The following is a 14395-nucleotide window of genomic DNA, read 5'->3' as shown; positions in this document are numbered from 1 at the left end:
ACCACGTCGCCGATGTTTCGTGATTCCAGACCTCATCATCGCGCAATCATCTCCTCAAAGCGGCCCGCGCGCTACCGCGTTTCGTAATCAGCCTTAAACGATAACAGGATACGTGGCGAACGAGGCGAAGCGAATTCGCTTCGGGGAAATGCGGTACGGACTTACGCGCGTAACACGTGCTCGCCACACACGCCTCCGTCCGCGAGGTGGGCAGGGCAGGGTGAAATCTCATGAAGTCGCGCTACCGTACAACGCGAGACTCTCCGTTATTCAATTTGCGCTACGTGGCGTTGGTCTGAAAACGGGCGTAAATCTTTACCGTCACTTCTGTACGAACGAGCAGGGAGGATCTGTTACAAATATCTACGTATATGAACGTGAAATATAATAGAAGTCTGTAGAAGAGCGATATATTCTTTTAAAATTGCTTTTTCTTCATAGAAGCCTTCATCTTTGCCAATAATTGAAAGAAAAAGTACAAACTTATTTTTTTTCAAAAATGAACATTATACATATCAACAGGTCAAAGTATTCTGTACAGAAAATAATCCACAGACTCGCGGAGCGAATCTTTCCTTCGTGGACGTACCTACGATTGTACGTGTCTGTGACTAAATGTCTGATGTAAAGAACGACAAGTGAAAATTTAATAAAAACCGATCCGATAGCGCGCATCCACACATCACTGCAATGCAAGGACATGACATTTAAAGAACGACGCAACGCCACTTTATGTGCTTGTTTGTGCAATGTAACGTGAAGGAAAAAAATCTCATGCGATTTACTTCCTGGTTTGGCACAGATGTGCTCGAGGTTCTCCTATACATTTTCCGTAAATTAAGGAAAGATATCGCGTGACGTTAATCTTTTCAAAACCAGAACTATTTTTTTTCTCTCATTAATATTTTTCAATCGGCTTTTCGGTTCGGTTTGCTTCATTCTCCCTCTCGCCTTCTATCGCCGATCGTAATGTCAACTGAAAGACAGCTCGTGCAGCATGAAATTCAGCATGAGCATTAATTTCGTTTACTACTCAATTAATTATGCTCATACACGGCAGTGGTACAGTGCGCGCATGTATAAATATAAATCGGCAATTCTCGTTACGTCGCTCGTGACACGTGAATGCAAGAGGTCGTCTGAGTTCAACGATATTCGGAGCAAGAATTATGGGTGTTCGTGCATAAAATCGTGGCAACGGGAGAGAACCTGTTGCCGCGCTTCTAAGATCACGAAGACGATAAGACCGAAAGCGGAGGTGGAATCTCGCCCGCGCTGTAATTAAGCATTGACCTATAACGAGCAGTAATTAGTCATAGCTCTAACGAGCCATACAGGAATCAATCGATAGAGTCCGAGGATACCGTCGTTCGAGAACGCCGACGTTCGAGTTACCGATCTTTGATCTAGGAAAACTGACACATAAAGATACGACCGTAAACATTATTGTAGGGCTTGCGATCGGCGCGGCTGTAATTTCAAAGCAACGACATTCTGAGGCTTGAATACATATTCATATTATTGCTTGACGAAGGTCCGGAAGTGAAAGGCACAGCAATAACAATTAATGTCCGCGTCAATTTTAATTAATTTCGACTACTGTCGAACGCTTAATGCATCGACGATCGCGTTTCATCTGATAATGTTGTGAGAGAATTCGAAATGATTGGAGATCCATTAAAATAATCACCAGCTTTTAATATTATTATCGACAAACACACTCAACGACGTAGAAAAGTCGGCACTTTCCTAGCGAACAACTTAACCGCCTGACATGCACCATTATCCCCTAATTCAATCACCGACATTGTTCATGCGAGCTCGCGCTAACGAGAGCGGCAGCCGGAAGAGATATACCGGGACGATCGCGCCGAGGAAGAGCGACGAGAGTTATACAGCACGGCAGAGATACGCCAATACGCTAGAGCCAATAAAATGTTGATTACAGCTCGGACTCCGGAGAGAACGACTGGCCGTCAATACACCCTGCTTTGTGTGCGCACACACTGTCTTTCTCTCGTCCTGCTCGCGACCGCCTGGAAATTACAATGTCCATGCGTAACGGCGTATAGGATGCGGGTAGCACTTAACTAGCTAAGAATATGTGGTAACCTGACATCGACAGCAGATGGGTTCGATGGCCGTAGCGTAGAAAACGCGAGTGACCGCAAGTTGGGCATCGGATCGGCAACGAAGCGCGAAAAATGGAAGGAAAAAGAGGAACCGAAGGGAAAGAATAGATACATATGCGATCACGTGCTGTCGCTATAGATCGTGCACGGCGATTAAGGAAATGTATTACCCTGGCGTACAAATATCACTTGGATTGTGTAACAGCTTGTAACGCTACGAAAATCGCGATCATATATCATTTCATTTCTTACGGGCATAGAATGCCTATCTTTTTTTTTATAAATTTGACGGCCTGATGGATACCTGTGGTATCGTGATTTTCATTCTTTTCTCAGACTGATTGGATTGATTGAAGAAAAGAATGGAGAACATGACTGAAAGTATTTGTAATCACGCCGCTCGCAGTCGCCGCTAATTAAATGCACGTTTGATGAACACGTTTCTCGGCATATTTCTGTATAAATGATAGAACACGAGATAAAGGCTAAAGCCGGTTCACGGTTATCGGCGTACACGCTTTCGAACGCACGGTAGCGATCTGTCAGGCGGAGAAAGACGGCGTTAAGTCCAAGTTAAGAACGTCCGTGTCTTTCCGAGCCAACGTGTTCGCGTGCACGTTGCACGTATACACGCGGTACCGCGCGGTACGCCTGTACGTACACAGGATGTAGGGAGAAAGCGCGCACGTGGCCCTCGGGTTAATTAACGTTCTTGGCGATTAGGTAGGCGCTGGCCACGTGGCCGACCATTAAATCGATCGACGAGTCGTAGTGATTTCGTGAAAATTCCCCGGGCAGTTTTCTCGCTGCCCGCGATAAGAGGCTACTTTCTAAATATAATTCGCGTGCACCGTAACGAATTCGGACTTATCCGCCCGGATGGAGATACAGAGATACCAGTAATTGCCGAATAAATTGTAATTACTAATCGCCGAAAGCCACGTATGAATTTGTGAAACTTCGGTATGTGGTATTAGATATTATCTTATTTTCAATTCTCACTGAATATAGTTATAGACAAATAAGTGATAAAAATTCATGTAAAAATAATTATTTAATAAATTTCTAATTATATAAATTTTATACTTCTATATTTAATTACATTTTTAGTATATAGTATTTTAGTGTAATTAATTTTTTTTTCCATGACAATAAAAACAAAATGAGAGATTTCAGTAATTCTAAAAATGTCAATCTAAACTGGAAGCTATAAATTGTTTGTCTTTTTTCATGGCATATTATCTTGTAATATTCAAGCCGGACACGATTCGCCGCAAATTGAATTCAAATCGTTAAATTATTGACACGATATCGCGAAGCGAAAGACCATCACTACAGCTACAATTACATCGAGGTACTCGAAACGATACACGCGAGTAAGCGGGTCGCATTAGCGTCAGTCGACACGCTTTTCATCATTAATTTCGTAAATAGTGTAAATGCTTGCGTACAACTGCATGCCGGGCTATCATTATAGACGTTTAGACGCAAGTCTACCATACAATCAATGCGTAAAAGGTATTTCGCCGCCGCTGATATTGCTGTCTAAAACCGACAGTTGCCGGTTGCCCGGTGAATGTAGGTACTCAATAAACTTAATTAATTCATTAAATCGTCTTTTATCGTTAAATTATATGTTGCTCCTCGAAAAAAAGCAGATTATATACATCAAGAAGAGATCGTGATTATAAGTACTAATTGAGCAGAAAGAGAATTATCTCCTTACAACTTTTTATCTAATTCAATTAATTTTAATGTTGACGTACTTTGATTTGTGGGACGCAGTTCCTCGAATTTGTGACATCAAGACTGCAGGGACGATGATAGATAGCGAACCAAATACAGGAAACTGTTCGAGTCGGCAGAATGGCTCGGGGCAGCCTGTACAGGAAGTATCTAATCGATCCGCGCAACAATACAGTCATTTTTAACGATCTCTAATTTCATCGATCATCCATCATAGAAACATCATACGATCCTTTCCCAAACATATCCGACGTCCAGGTCGGGGCGAACCCTTCGTGCGAATCGAGCGTGGTCGGCGGAATCGCGGATTGATCGACACAGGAGGAAGTGCCGCTTCGGCTTTAAGCCGCAGGAATCTAGAACGGGAAAACATCCCGCATCATTCGACGCGCACGTCCGCAATCGACGTGATACGCGGTGGGTATTAGCGCCTATTAATGATTAATTGATCGATGCCAGGAGGCTCCGTTGCACGTGTGTGTGTGTGTGTGTGTGTGTATGTGTGTGAGACGGTGCTACACGCCAAGTTCCAGCCGGCGAGAACGGAGGGTCGACCCGGGTCAGATCATGCTTTGCGCCGAATCGTTAGAAAGTCCGCGCTCCGGGTCTTGCCGCGCCGCGCCGCGCCGCGCCGCCGTGCCGCTGCGTAGCACGCTTCAGGTTAAGAAGAGATATCCATCCATCGGCTCGATGACTCGTCCCGATATTGCAAAGTGCAGCCTGCTTCGTGCACTCGCGCGCTGTTAGAAAAGAATTCGCCGTAGCCCAGGACAGAAAACTCTTGCGCAATACCTCAGATCTCAGAAGGATCTTACCGATATAGCTTCAAAGACGAGCGCAAGTACGAGCGTGACTCCAAATGACGCGATTCTAAATTTTCCTCCTGTCAATAAGCGGCTCGCGGCGGTATCGCGATTTATCATGATTTATCGGACACAATTTACGTCCGTGACGAGAGAAACGTGATAATTCTTAAACGGTACTGAAAAAAATATACGATTTCGCGAACGGTTAACGACTAGTCAACGAAGTTTCATAGGACTCAAGAACGAGTTGCCGATCGAGGATAAATAGAAAAGGCAAATGTGTCGTTCAAAAGTGTCCTCGGTCAATTCCCATCATCGGTCGAAATTGATCCGAAACACTCGGAGAGCGTAATGCGGATGTTGGTTCCGGTCGATGAAACGCGAGTGACGAACGGGCGCGATGGAGAAACTCGTGAGGACAAGCACGCGTGGGACGCGAGGACGCAGCATCCTTGTGCGCGCCGCATCACGGAAGACGTAGACCACATTCATGACTTTTTAACGATCAGCAGCGCGGAGCGATCCTATACGTTAGCTCTGGCGCGCGCTTATATTGTATGTGCGGCGGTTGCTTTAACCCTCTCATCCTGAATCCTTGAAGCCTACTACGGACCGTTTTTGTATTCCCCGTTACCACAACTTACGTACACATCACCTTCTCGCAATCGACGACTCGTAATTCTAAACGGGTACAATTACTTTCATTCTACACGTTTGCGTAATGCACGATACTCTATGTGTCATCGAAAGCTTCACCGAGATTCCGACAACAATGTTGAGAAATGGAAAGACTAATATATAGAGTTTCCAATCTAACTAAATAAAAAAATCCAAATAAGTATTGGTTGACGCAAACAAATAAACAGTTATAAAAATGCCTTTCAAATGAGTTTACAAGTTTATGACTTTTATAATGAGGATAATACATTAGACCGATTAATAAGGTAAAAACTGCTTGCGCTATTAGTGGCGTTATAATTGCCCAGGCAAGTCCAACTGTATTTATATGTCTAACTGTGTTCATTATAATTATTACCAGAGAATAGGTCAATCGCTTCCAACTTCCCTCATTGTAAAAATAAATAATTAAAATACTAAGTAAATCAACTGAGTAAAGGCTTGCAGCAATTACTTTCGTTTTTCCGAGATAGTTTCGCACTGTTGACTCGAACAAAAGTGAATGCAGTAATATCGCAGGCATGGATAAAGATCGCTGCCATAATTCTAGCTGATCTATGAAAGGATCACTCGTGCCGTTGATCAGTTCGCAGGAATCCCTCGCGCGATTAGAATCTCGCCGTAACTCTTAAGAGAATTCATCTGCGTCGCGGTGCCATATTTGCCGAGCCGAGCATCGAGCTCGAGAGCTGCCCGAGTAGTCGAATTTAGCGCGGTAACTCGATGGATGAATCGAACGGCGCGTGCACGAGATGTTTCACGATGTAAATGACGACCGTCGTGTGCGGGATCGTCATGTGCGGAGAATATTACGCCTCCACTTTATAAATCTTAAGCGATTTGTTTAGGTTTCACTTTTATACGTTTTAATGATTCGATATTGCGTATTCGCGTGATCATTATAGTCGCATTCATCGACGAACCGCGAAGAGGAGATCAGAGATCTGTTCGTGTCTGCGCGTTAAATCGCACATTAATAATCGAACAAACGTATAAATTGCTGCATTAATTATCGCTACCTTTACACGATATTATTCTACAATAAGAAAAATCGATTATAACGCACGGTATGATTCTACGTTACAAGGCAAACGTTTTTACATATCATTCGTACCGAATTCGCGAAAGTCACTTGTAAAGTCATTATCAGAGATTATTCCGCGTACGTGTGCACTACAACGAGCGAGGAACGGCCGGCACCAGGGTTCCTTTCGAACGTTGATTCTCGAGAAGTGTAGCGGGGTCCCTGGAGGCATGTCAGTTTCGATTATCCTCGGCTATCGTTAGGCCCCGTTCAGCGCGTGCTCGCTCGCGCGAACGCAGTCGCGGTCCTCGAAACGTCAGACTGTCGGGGCCGTAAATTTTTTCGCGGGCGCCCACCTCTCGTCATGCATATTCATGAATACTCGAATGTAATCGAACGCCGCGCGAGCCGGCGTAGAAGGAGACGGCGGGGTCCTCGAGCGCTTCGATCAGCCGTCGACTCGATTCAAGAATGACGAGGGCCAACCACGAGAGCGTATACAGATAAGAGCGGCTCAAGGACCCCGCTGCTGCTCCTCCTTGGCGAACCACGTCGTGGAATACCGAGGGACGGCCGTGCACTTTATGCGAATCCCGAGACGACGCGCACGACACCGATTCTTATCTCGCGCGCCGCACGGCAAAAAATGCGACACAAACCGCGACGCGGTGATGGCGTTCCCGAAACGACTTACGGTATCGTGACGCGATCGAATTTGGTTTCAGGACAACTTCGATGCCGATACCGGCGGACACCGGCGGGTCTCCTCGTTAAGGTAAGTATATCGATGTCTGCGCGCGGTCATCAAGCCGACCGATGTAAAAACTTATGGAAAGCCCGTTATCGACGCTACATCCATCTTAATTATCGCGAGATACTCATTAGGGTTTACAAGAGAGCCGGCGAGTTCTTCATTTTTCATTGCAAAATAACTTCCCAAAGTGAAGTGAGAGAAAATTGCGACTCGTGACACGGATGAGGGACTTTTCTACCGCGGTGGAGTCATGGTTCTTGCTCTCTGTCAGGTGTGAGTGAACGATGTGACAGTCGGAGGAATAACTTCTGTCACGAAGCCGGTGAGGAGTGGCGCGGCGTTCGAGAGCTCCGCTCCGTGACACCGCCGATCCGCGAAGTGGAAGATCGTATCGTGTATATACGCGCGAGATAAGCGTGTCGGGTTATCTGTAATTAATCAATTTGCGTCTACCAGGCGGCAGCCCGGTAATTACGGCTCTGCGTTTTATCGCGAATTATGAAACCATTCATCGCGCGGTTCCGCGATCCGAGCGCGAGGCGAGGACGGCGGGGGCCACCCGTGGAAAGTAGACCGCGCCCCAGTTCTACGGACGAAAGGTCGTTACTGCCGAGCAAAATGCCGCGCTTCTAAACGGAGGGAAACGAGGGGAAGCGCTTACACGCCGAATGGGGGACAGATGAGTGGATAATTTCAGTGGACACTCGAAAACCCCGACGACCACGCCCGCGACTTCGTGGAGAGATGGCGAATGTTAAGTGGTTCGTAAAAACTATCATTGCGAGATCATGTTTTCGCGAGCATATTTCGCCTCGGGGCGATAAAGAAAGAAAGACGAGAACGAGGAGGGAGAAAGAGAGGAAGGAAGGGAGAAGAAAGTATAGATACTATACAAACTAGAGAGGGGTGGAGGATCTACGCTAGCTTCGAGGGGTCATTATAGAACTTTCCTAGCTGGCGCGCCGTCTCTCCCTACTCGCTAATGCCAGACTGTCCGGATTGACTGATGCCAGGTCATTCAAAGCCTTCTAGATCGCCTCGTTGCCTCACTAACGTAGAAGTCGGGAAGATATTGCGCGATAGATGACAGCATGCACCATTACAGAGTTGGCTTTCAAAAGCTATTAAAAATAGTGGCTACGTCCAACGCGATTCGTGCAACAATCCAACCGAATCGAGACATCCATCACGGTTTTTTTTTTCTTTAGTTCAATGAGTACGCGGATTATCGTATATGGTCACTGTTAAAGAGATTTGTATAGCTCTTTTCATTTTCCTAAACCAGAATTGTATTAGAACAGGAACGTGTTTCGAACAAGATCATCGCAAAGAAATTTATAGAGAAAAACATTAGTCTCCAATGACAATCGTTGTGCAAGCTTGCGCCTTAATAACGGCATTAGAATTCACTCGACGCGCTCGATCGAGTGCACGAACAATGACGCAAGTGCATCGCCCACAATTTTTCCTCGTGGAGAATCGCGGTAAGAAAAATCTCGTTGACTCACCTGTGCGTACTCGGCGCAGATGTCGATTGACGAAACGTAATTGACGACATCCTCGACGGTCCAGCGATTTACGGCTTGCCCGTCGCCGCAAGGTATGTGGCCATAGAGAGTCGGACACCTGACCGGCGGAGGTGTGGTTGGTCTCGCGGTAGGTTTCGGCTTGGGCGACACGCTTTCGGATCTCCGTGTTTCCGGCCTTTGCCGCTTGCGTGGTGCGAAGCCACCGGGACTCGAAAGGTCCAAGGGACTCGTTACCCCCGCGTCTCTTTTGTTCGCGCCTACGTTTCACAAAAAAATAAAACCTAAACTAGTTGTTGCCTAATCTTTCTCAAAATCAATTAAGGACACGCCACATAAGCACATATATTATATACCGATATTTTATATTTACAAAATATCTTAGAAGGCGTTTTTTTATCTATATGAATTCTTTAATTATTCAGAATTAATTTGCTTTTAAATATTAAATAATTAAAAATTGAAGAAATCACATAAAAAGTACAAAGTCTACAATTTGCAATTAAAAGATAATTTAAAAGACTTTAATTTCTTTTTTCAAACATTGAAAATTTAATAATAATAATTTGTATCATTTTTTGTCCATTTAGAAATGTAATGTATTTCCTGTGATACTTGCCTTTGAGATATGTTTCCAATTCTGCAGCGCTTTGGGCCGCATTGGCAGTTCGCACCATGTGCAAAAGAGCTTGGGTGGACGACATATCGATCATAGGCGGGAACACAGGACTGCTGAAGAGGCTGTCCTGCTTGTGTTCTTTCGGATCTTTGTTGGAGAGCGGTGAGGTCGTCGGGACAGTCGATGGTTGCGGAGCCCCTAACGGCGCCATCAGACCAACGAACGGCGTCGCTGCGGCCTTGAAGGCCGGAAACCTCGGGTCTAAACCCGGAGGGTAACCGTTTCTTGGCGTGCTAAAGTAACTGAAATGATCAATCGTCCTTGATCATTGACTTCTAATTATGAATGTAAAGAAAATGTTCAGTAAAGTACATGCATACTGCAGCTATTATCACTATCGCACGTAGACATTTCAAACTTGAGAATATTTTTTCTATCTTTCATATCAAATATAAAAAAATGCTACTCTAGTAATAAAAATGCATATGCGAAACAGCAAATCATGATTTTAAATTTCTTGAAACGACTCGATGTCAATTGAGAAGATAGCTAAATTGATCTTCTATTTTAAGATTCAACGGATTATCAAGATGTCGATTAAATGTAACAGGGTGCAAATAGACATGCGGTGAATTAAAAAGTCGAACTGTCTTCTTCATATATCGAGGATCGCATTGCCAAGAGATCTGTGCGCTCAGCACTTAACTGAGCAATTAAATAGTCATCTGATCTGTTTTCAACCATGTGCCAGAAGGTACAAAGTTAAAAGTCAACGCACGACGCGACAACCGGTTTCACGCGAGAGTACGTTAAGTCCTTCGAGTACTCTCTCCGCGTTTTACGAATCTTAATCACACGAATCATCTATTTGCAGCCTTCAAGTCTTAATTCTTTTACAACGTCTCGCGGCGCTCGTCGATCGACGAAAGTCAATATACTCGCATGTCACGTCCCGACGAAAAATACTCGAAGACATTTGCAAAATCTTTCCTTAATCATACAAGACATTAAGACAAATTTCATGACACGGGATCGATACGACAGTAATGAATGAGCAGTATCTGCACGTCAATTTTTAATTGGCACGTCAATGTACGATTTATTTAAAAAGAAAATCAAAAGTGATGTTAATGCTGTAACGTGCGTTTCTCCGTTATGTTAACCCCGCGGCCCATTTACGCGGGGATTATAACTTTGCCGCGTGTAATCGGAAGTGATCGACAAAATGGGGATGGACGTACTCGTTAGGGTTGGCGTTGTTGTACTTGGCGGCGAGACTCCTCATGAAATCACTATAGTTTCGCCCCATCATCTGTTCCATGTGCTTAAGATGATGGGGTGCCGGTGGACCCTCGGGTCCCCCCAAAGGCGTAGCATTTGGCGGCGTCCCCGGGTGACTCGACGAAGAAGGCGTCACGCTCCTCGACGACGTCGAGTTGTTGTCAGGCGTGAGTCGTTCCGTTTTAACCTGTAACGTGATAGGATTGCCCTTCTTTAAGCAAGACCTCACCGCGCGCAACCGGATGCAGTAATAAGGAGGAGAATGCGGAGCGATTAACCGGCAGTAAAAAGAACGAGGATAAACGGAGGTATTAATTACGGGAGTGGTGCGATAAAAGTACGTTTAACATTATTTCATTTAACGCTAGAAAGGATAAATTAATATAATACTTTCATATGCAAGCTTTTTTCTATTAAGTGCACTCACTTTAAAAATTAGATCGGTATTATTTTATTATTATTAAAAATATGTCAAAAAATATTTTATTATCTTTTATCATAAATAATCCCGCTCCATCAATTTTCATTAATTTTCTGTTCAAATTAAATTCTATTAAATTTTGGAACAATTGTTTTGTTCACATATATACGTAGACGACAAGCAGAATTAATATTTGAAACTGTGTTAAGTGTCCTCGCGTAAAGTTGTCATCGGTACGTTTGCGAATTACTCATTTCATCTTATCCACGGTAACAATAATTTTACTATCTTTATTACCGCCGTGCTTCATGTTTGAATGTTGAAGGCCGCAGCACAGAAACAATGTATCTTAAAAAAAAAAAGAAACGCCTCAGCCTCTTCTCAACATCATTTTTCGTAAAAATATTGCTTTACATGTTTGAAAAGGAGCATTTAGACGTAATAATTGATCAATCAAAAAATGGCACAAGTGACTTTTCCATATTAATTACACACGCAGCAAATGTTAATTTCAAATAATTAAAAATAATAGAAGCAACGCGACACTGAATAATGAGGCACTGAGACGAGACAGATCATTGTTATTGTAATAATTATTATTGTTAGTTACAATGAGACATCATGTCTATTGTATTTTTTTTATCTATTGTATTACGCTCGATTTACTGTGCTCAGAGCGACTATTTAGCACTAATAAACGAGCTTCATTTGCATACGCAAAAAATTGTTCCAACCTCCGCGGGACAGATATCAACGATGGACCACGCCTTCGACTGTGAAGGACGCTTATCGACAACTAGTGGCGCACGATAAGTCTCGCACGGGCGAGATTCGTGGTGGCAGGAAATATCCCGGCTGCATTAATTCCCGGGAACAGATTGCATCTGAGATATGGTAATGAAGGCAACGCGTGGCGTAAGAGTTGACTCCTCTTCGCTCGGCGCGGCGCGGCGCGGCGGCGAGAGAGCGCGCCGTGACACCAAGAAGAACGAGAGTCGATTGGCGTAGAATAGGGTTCCCGAGAGCGCAGTCCGGAGACCGCGGCAGAGGCCACGGTAAATCTCTTTCTCGCCTCCAGACCTCTTCCTGACAAGGGACCGCTTCAGGCTCACGGCGCGGGCACGATCCCGTATATATACACCTACATTTCGAATGGGTCTCGCTCGGCGCGACCGATACGCGCGACCAGGTTTCGATAGAGAAAATACACGAAGGCGTGACAGCTGCGCGAGCAAAAGAGCTACGAAATTAAAACCGATCGTTCCCTTTCGATGCAATTAATCTCCACTCGATGGCAGTGGCTGCATAAAACATACGTCGTAGAATAAGATTAAGCTATATAAGCCGTTACAAATAATTAACATACGGTTTCCGCATAAATATTTTGTAAGCTTCTAAAATGAAATCTTAACGTTCATTTCCTTCACAGTGTTATTAAAAAAAAAAGAGTATCTCTTAATAAAAAAAATTGAATTATATAAAATACATAATAACAGTTTTTCGTATTGTAAAAATGTTTCGAATATCCCTCCCTTCTCGATTTTTTTTCTGAATAATTCTAAGCGAGAAAGACTAATCTTCTTCTATTCTTAAATAAGAATTCATCGACTCTCTCAATTCGATTCCAGTGGATTACCAATGCCCGAAAGTTAATAAGTCAGGATAAAGCTCGCCGCACCGCACGGGGGATTAATTTCTCGAGTTGTTGTTACTATTCTTCGGAGACCTTCCTTGTTCGTACAGCCTGCGGACGTGAGATACGAGAAATTCTCGCGCGTCATGGACCGACTATTCTTTTTGCCGATGCTGATCAATTTTTTACCATCGCGGCTCTAAGCATTGCTAAGCAGCCATCAAAGATGTCTCTTTTTTTCTCTTTCTTTTTTCGGCCAAGCCGTTTACAGAAGCGTCCTGCGGGTCGACGGATGTCAACAGCAGGATGACACTGCGGCTTTCGACGCGGTTGACATAGTTGCTGCATGGTTAGCTTTGAACGGGACTCTCCGTGTACACGTGTACGGAGCTACCGCTCGAGCTACAGGAGCGATGGACTCTCTCGTCGAGGATATCTCTCCCGAGAGAGACTAGCGCACGTGTCCCGAAGTGGTACGCGAACGCTCAAACACTCCACTTCACGGAAGAAGCCAAGCCGGGTCTCTCTCGAAAAATTTGTACGACAAATCTCGCGTCCTCGCGGCAACTCGCGTCCTTCTCGACGAAAGGAAAAAAAAAAAAAAGAAAAGACTAAATAAAAATTCCGGACGACGTTCAGGCACGCTACGTCAATACAGTAAGACGAACATCGTGTTTGCCTACGTGCGTAGAAGTTTTGTGTACCGTGTCAAAATTTAATTCCGTCGTGGACTTTTTCGAAAGTGGGTAATCAGAGACGAAGGAGCAGGTACTTCGATTCGAAGTATAGATATTAGATGTATTAATTACACTGCAATTTTTTTAATATAAGAGAGCTTCGGCTTACTTGGGTAGTGTCGAGGCCATTCTGGTTCTGTCGCCTCCTACCCCGTGGAGGTCTGGGGGTTGCCGCACCGGACAGATGGGTGCCCTGAGGGCTTCCCCCCCTGGCGTCGACCGCTGTGTTTGCTGCCAGGGTGGCCCCGTCGTTGTTTTCCGTGTGCGTACCTAAATCCGCCGCCTCACCACGGTCGCCACCACGTGGTCCCGTGCCCGCGGACACGTTCTCGCCCGACACCTCACCTGGAAACGAAACACGAGGGGATATATATTAAATTTCGGTCCGTCTTTAAAGGGTATTAAGAGCGCGCAAATTTTCTGGTTCTCTAACATGTTTCTCATCCCGCTCGCGGTCTTATCAAGTTATACGCTAAAGATTAAGCCACATATTTCCAAGATATAAGACGCGGGTTGAAGCTATTAAAAGATTTCAAACGGATCAGAGCGACGACCCTGGCAGAAGACACTCAACTCCAAATTCGGACTTTTGACGAGAAGATAAATTCGCCGTATTTCAACCGCATTCGTCCCCTCCCTCCCATGGCTCGAGTTTCGTAACGACGCGGCGCGGCGGTCCTCGCGCTACGCGTCGTAAAGCTTCCTTAACGTCGCGCCGTGTAAACGGCGTCTTTCGACACTGGGAATTTAGAATGAAATACGTTAAGAGAAAGAGAGGGATAATCGTATAGGATGCGATTGCACACGGTGGCGGCGCTAGCCACTGGCACGGGAGATTTACGCTCAATAAATGGCCTCGTCCTGGCGCCATTATCTTTTGCCTTGATCAGAGACGAGGAGCGATCGAAAAGCGGCGTAAAGGCGCGGAGAGAACGAGGAGGACCGAACGCGACGGGAGAATCGAGGGGGTCACTGTCCACGATGACTACCTAACATATCCAATAAATTCTTGTCATCGTTAAACGCCTGGAATTTTAT

The 14395-nt window shown here is 44.9% G+C and overlaps 1 protein-coding gene across 3 annotated transcripts in view; it reads right to left on the bottom strand.

Moving 5' to 3' along the window:
- The window catches only part of LOC105457798 (uncharacterized protein KIAA1522-like), a 209557-nt gene that overhangs the window by 34765 nt on the left and 160397 nt on the right, over window positions 1–14395 (bottom strand). For all 3 annotated transcript variants that reach the window (XM_011702671.1, XM_011702672.1, XM_011702673.1), the window contains 4 exons: window positions 13467–13702; window positions 10527–10753; window positions 9286–9587; window positions 8649–8926 (listed from right to left, as the gene is read on the bottom strand). In XM_011702671.1, the coding sequence (XP_011700973.1) occupies window positions 8649–8926; window positions 9286–9587; window positions 10527–10753; window positions 13467–13702 (1043 nt within the window). The remainder of the gene's footprint in view (window positions 1–8648; window positions 8927–9285; window positions 9588–10526; window positions 10754–13466; window positions 13703–14395) is intronic.

This window comes from Wasmannia auropunctata, unplaced genomic scaffold (assembly GCF_000956235.1).
Source record: "Wasmannia auropunctata unplaced genomic scaffold, wasmannia.A_1.0 LD335047.1, whole genome shotgun sequence".
Lineage (NCBI taxonomy): Eukaryota > Metazoa > Arthropoda > Insecta > Hymenoptera > Formicidae > Wasmannia > Wasmannia auropunctata.
The sequence above is the reverse complement of the archived record's forward strand: the minus strand, read 5'-3'. Positions and strand labels throughout refer to the sequence as shown.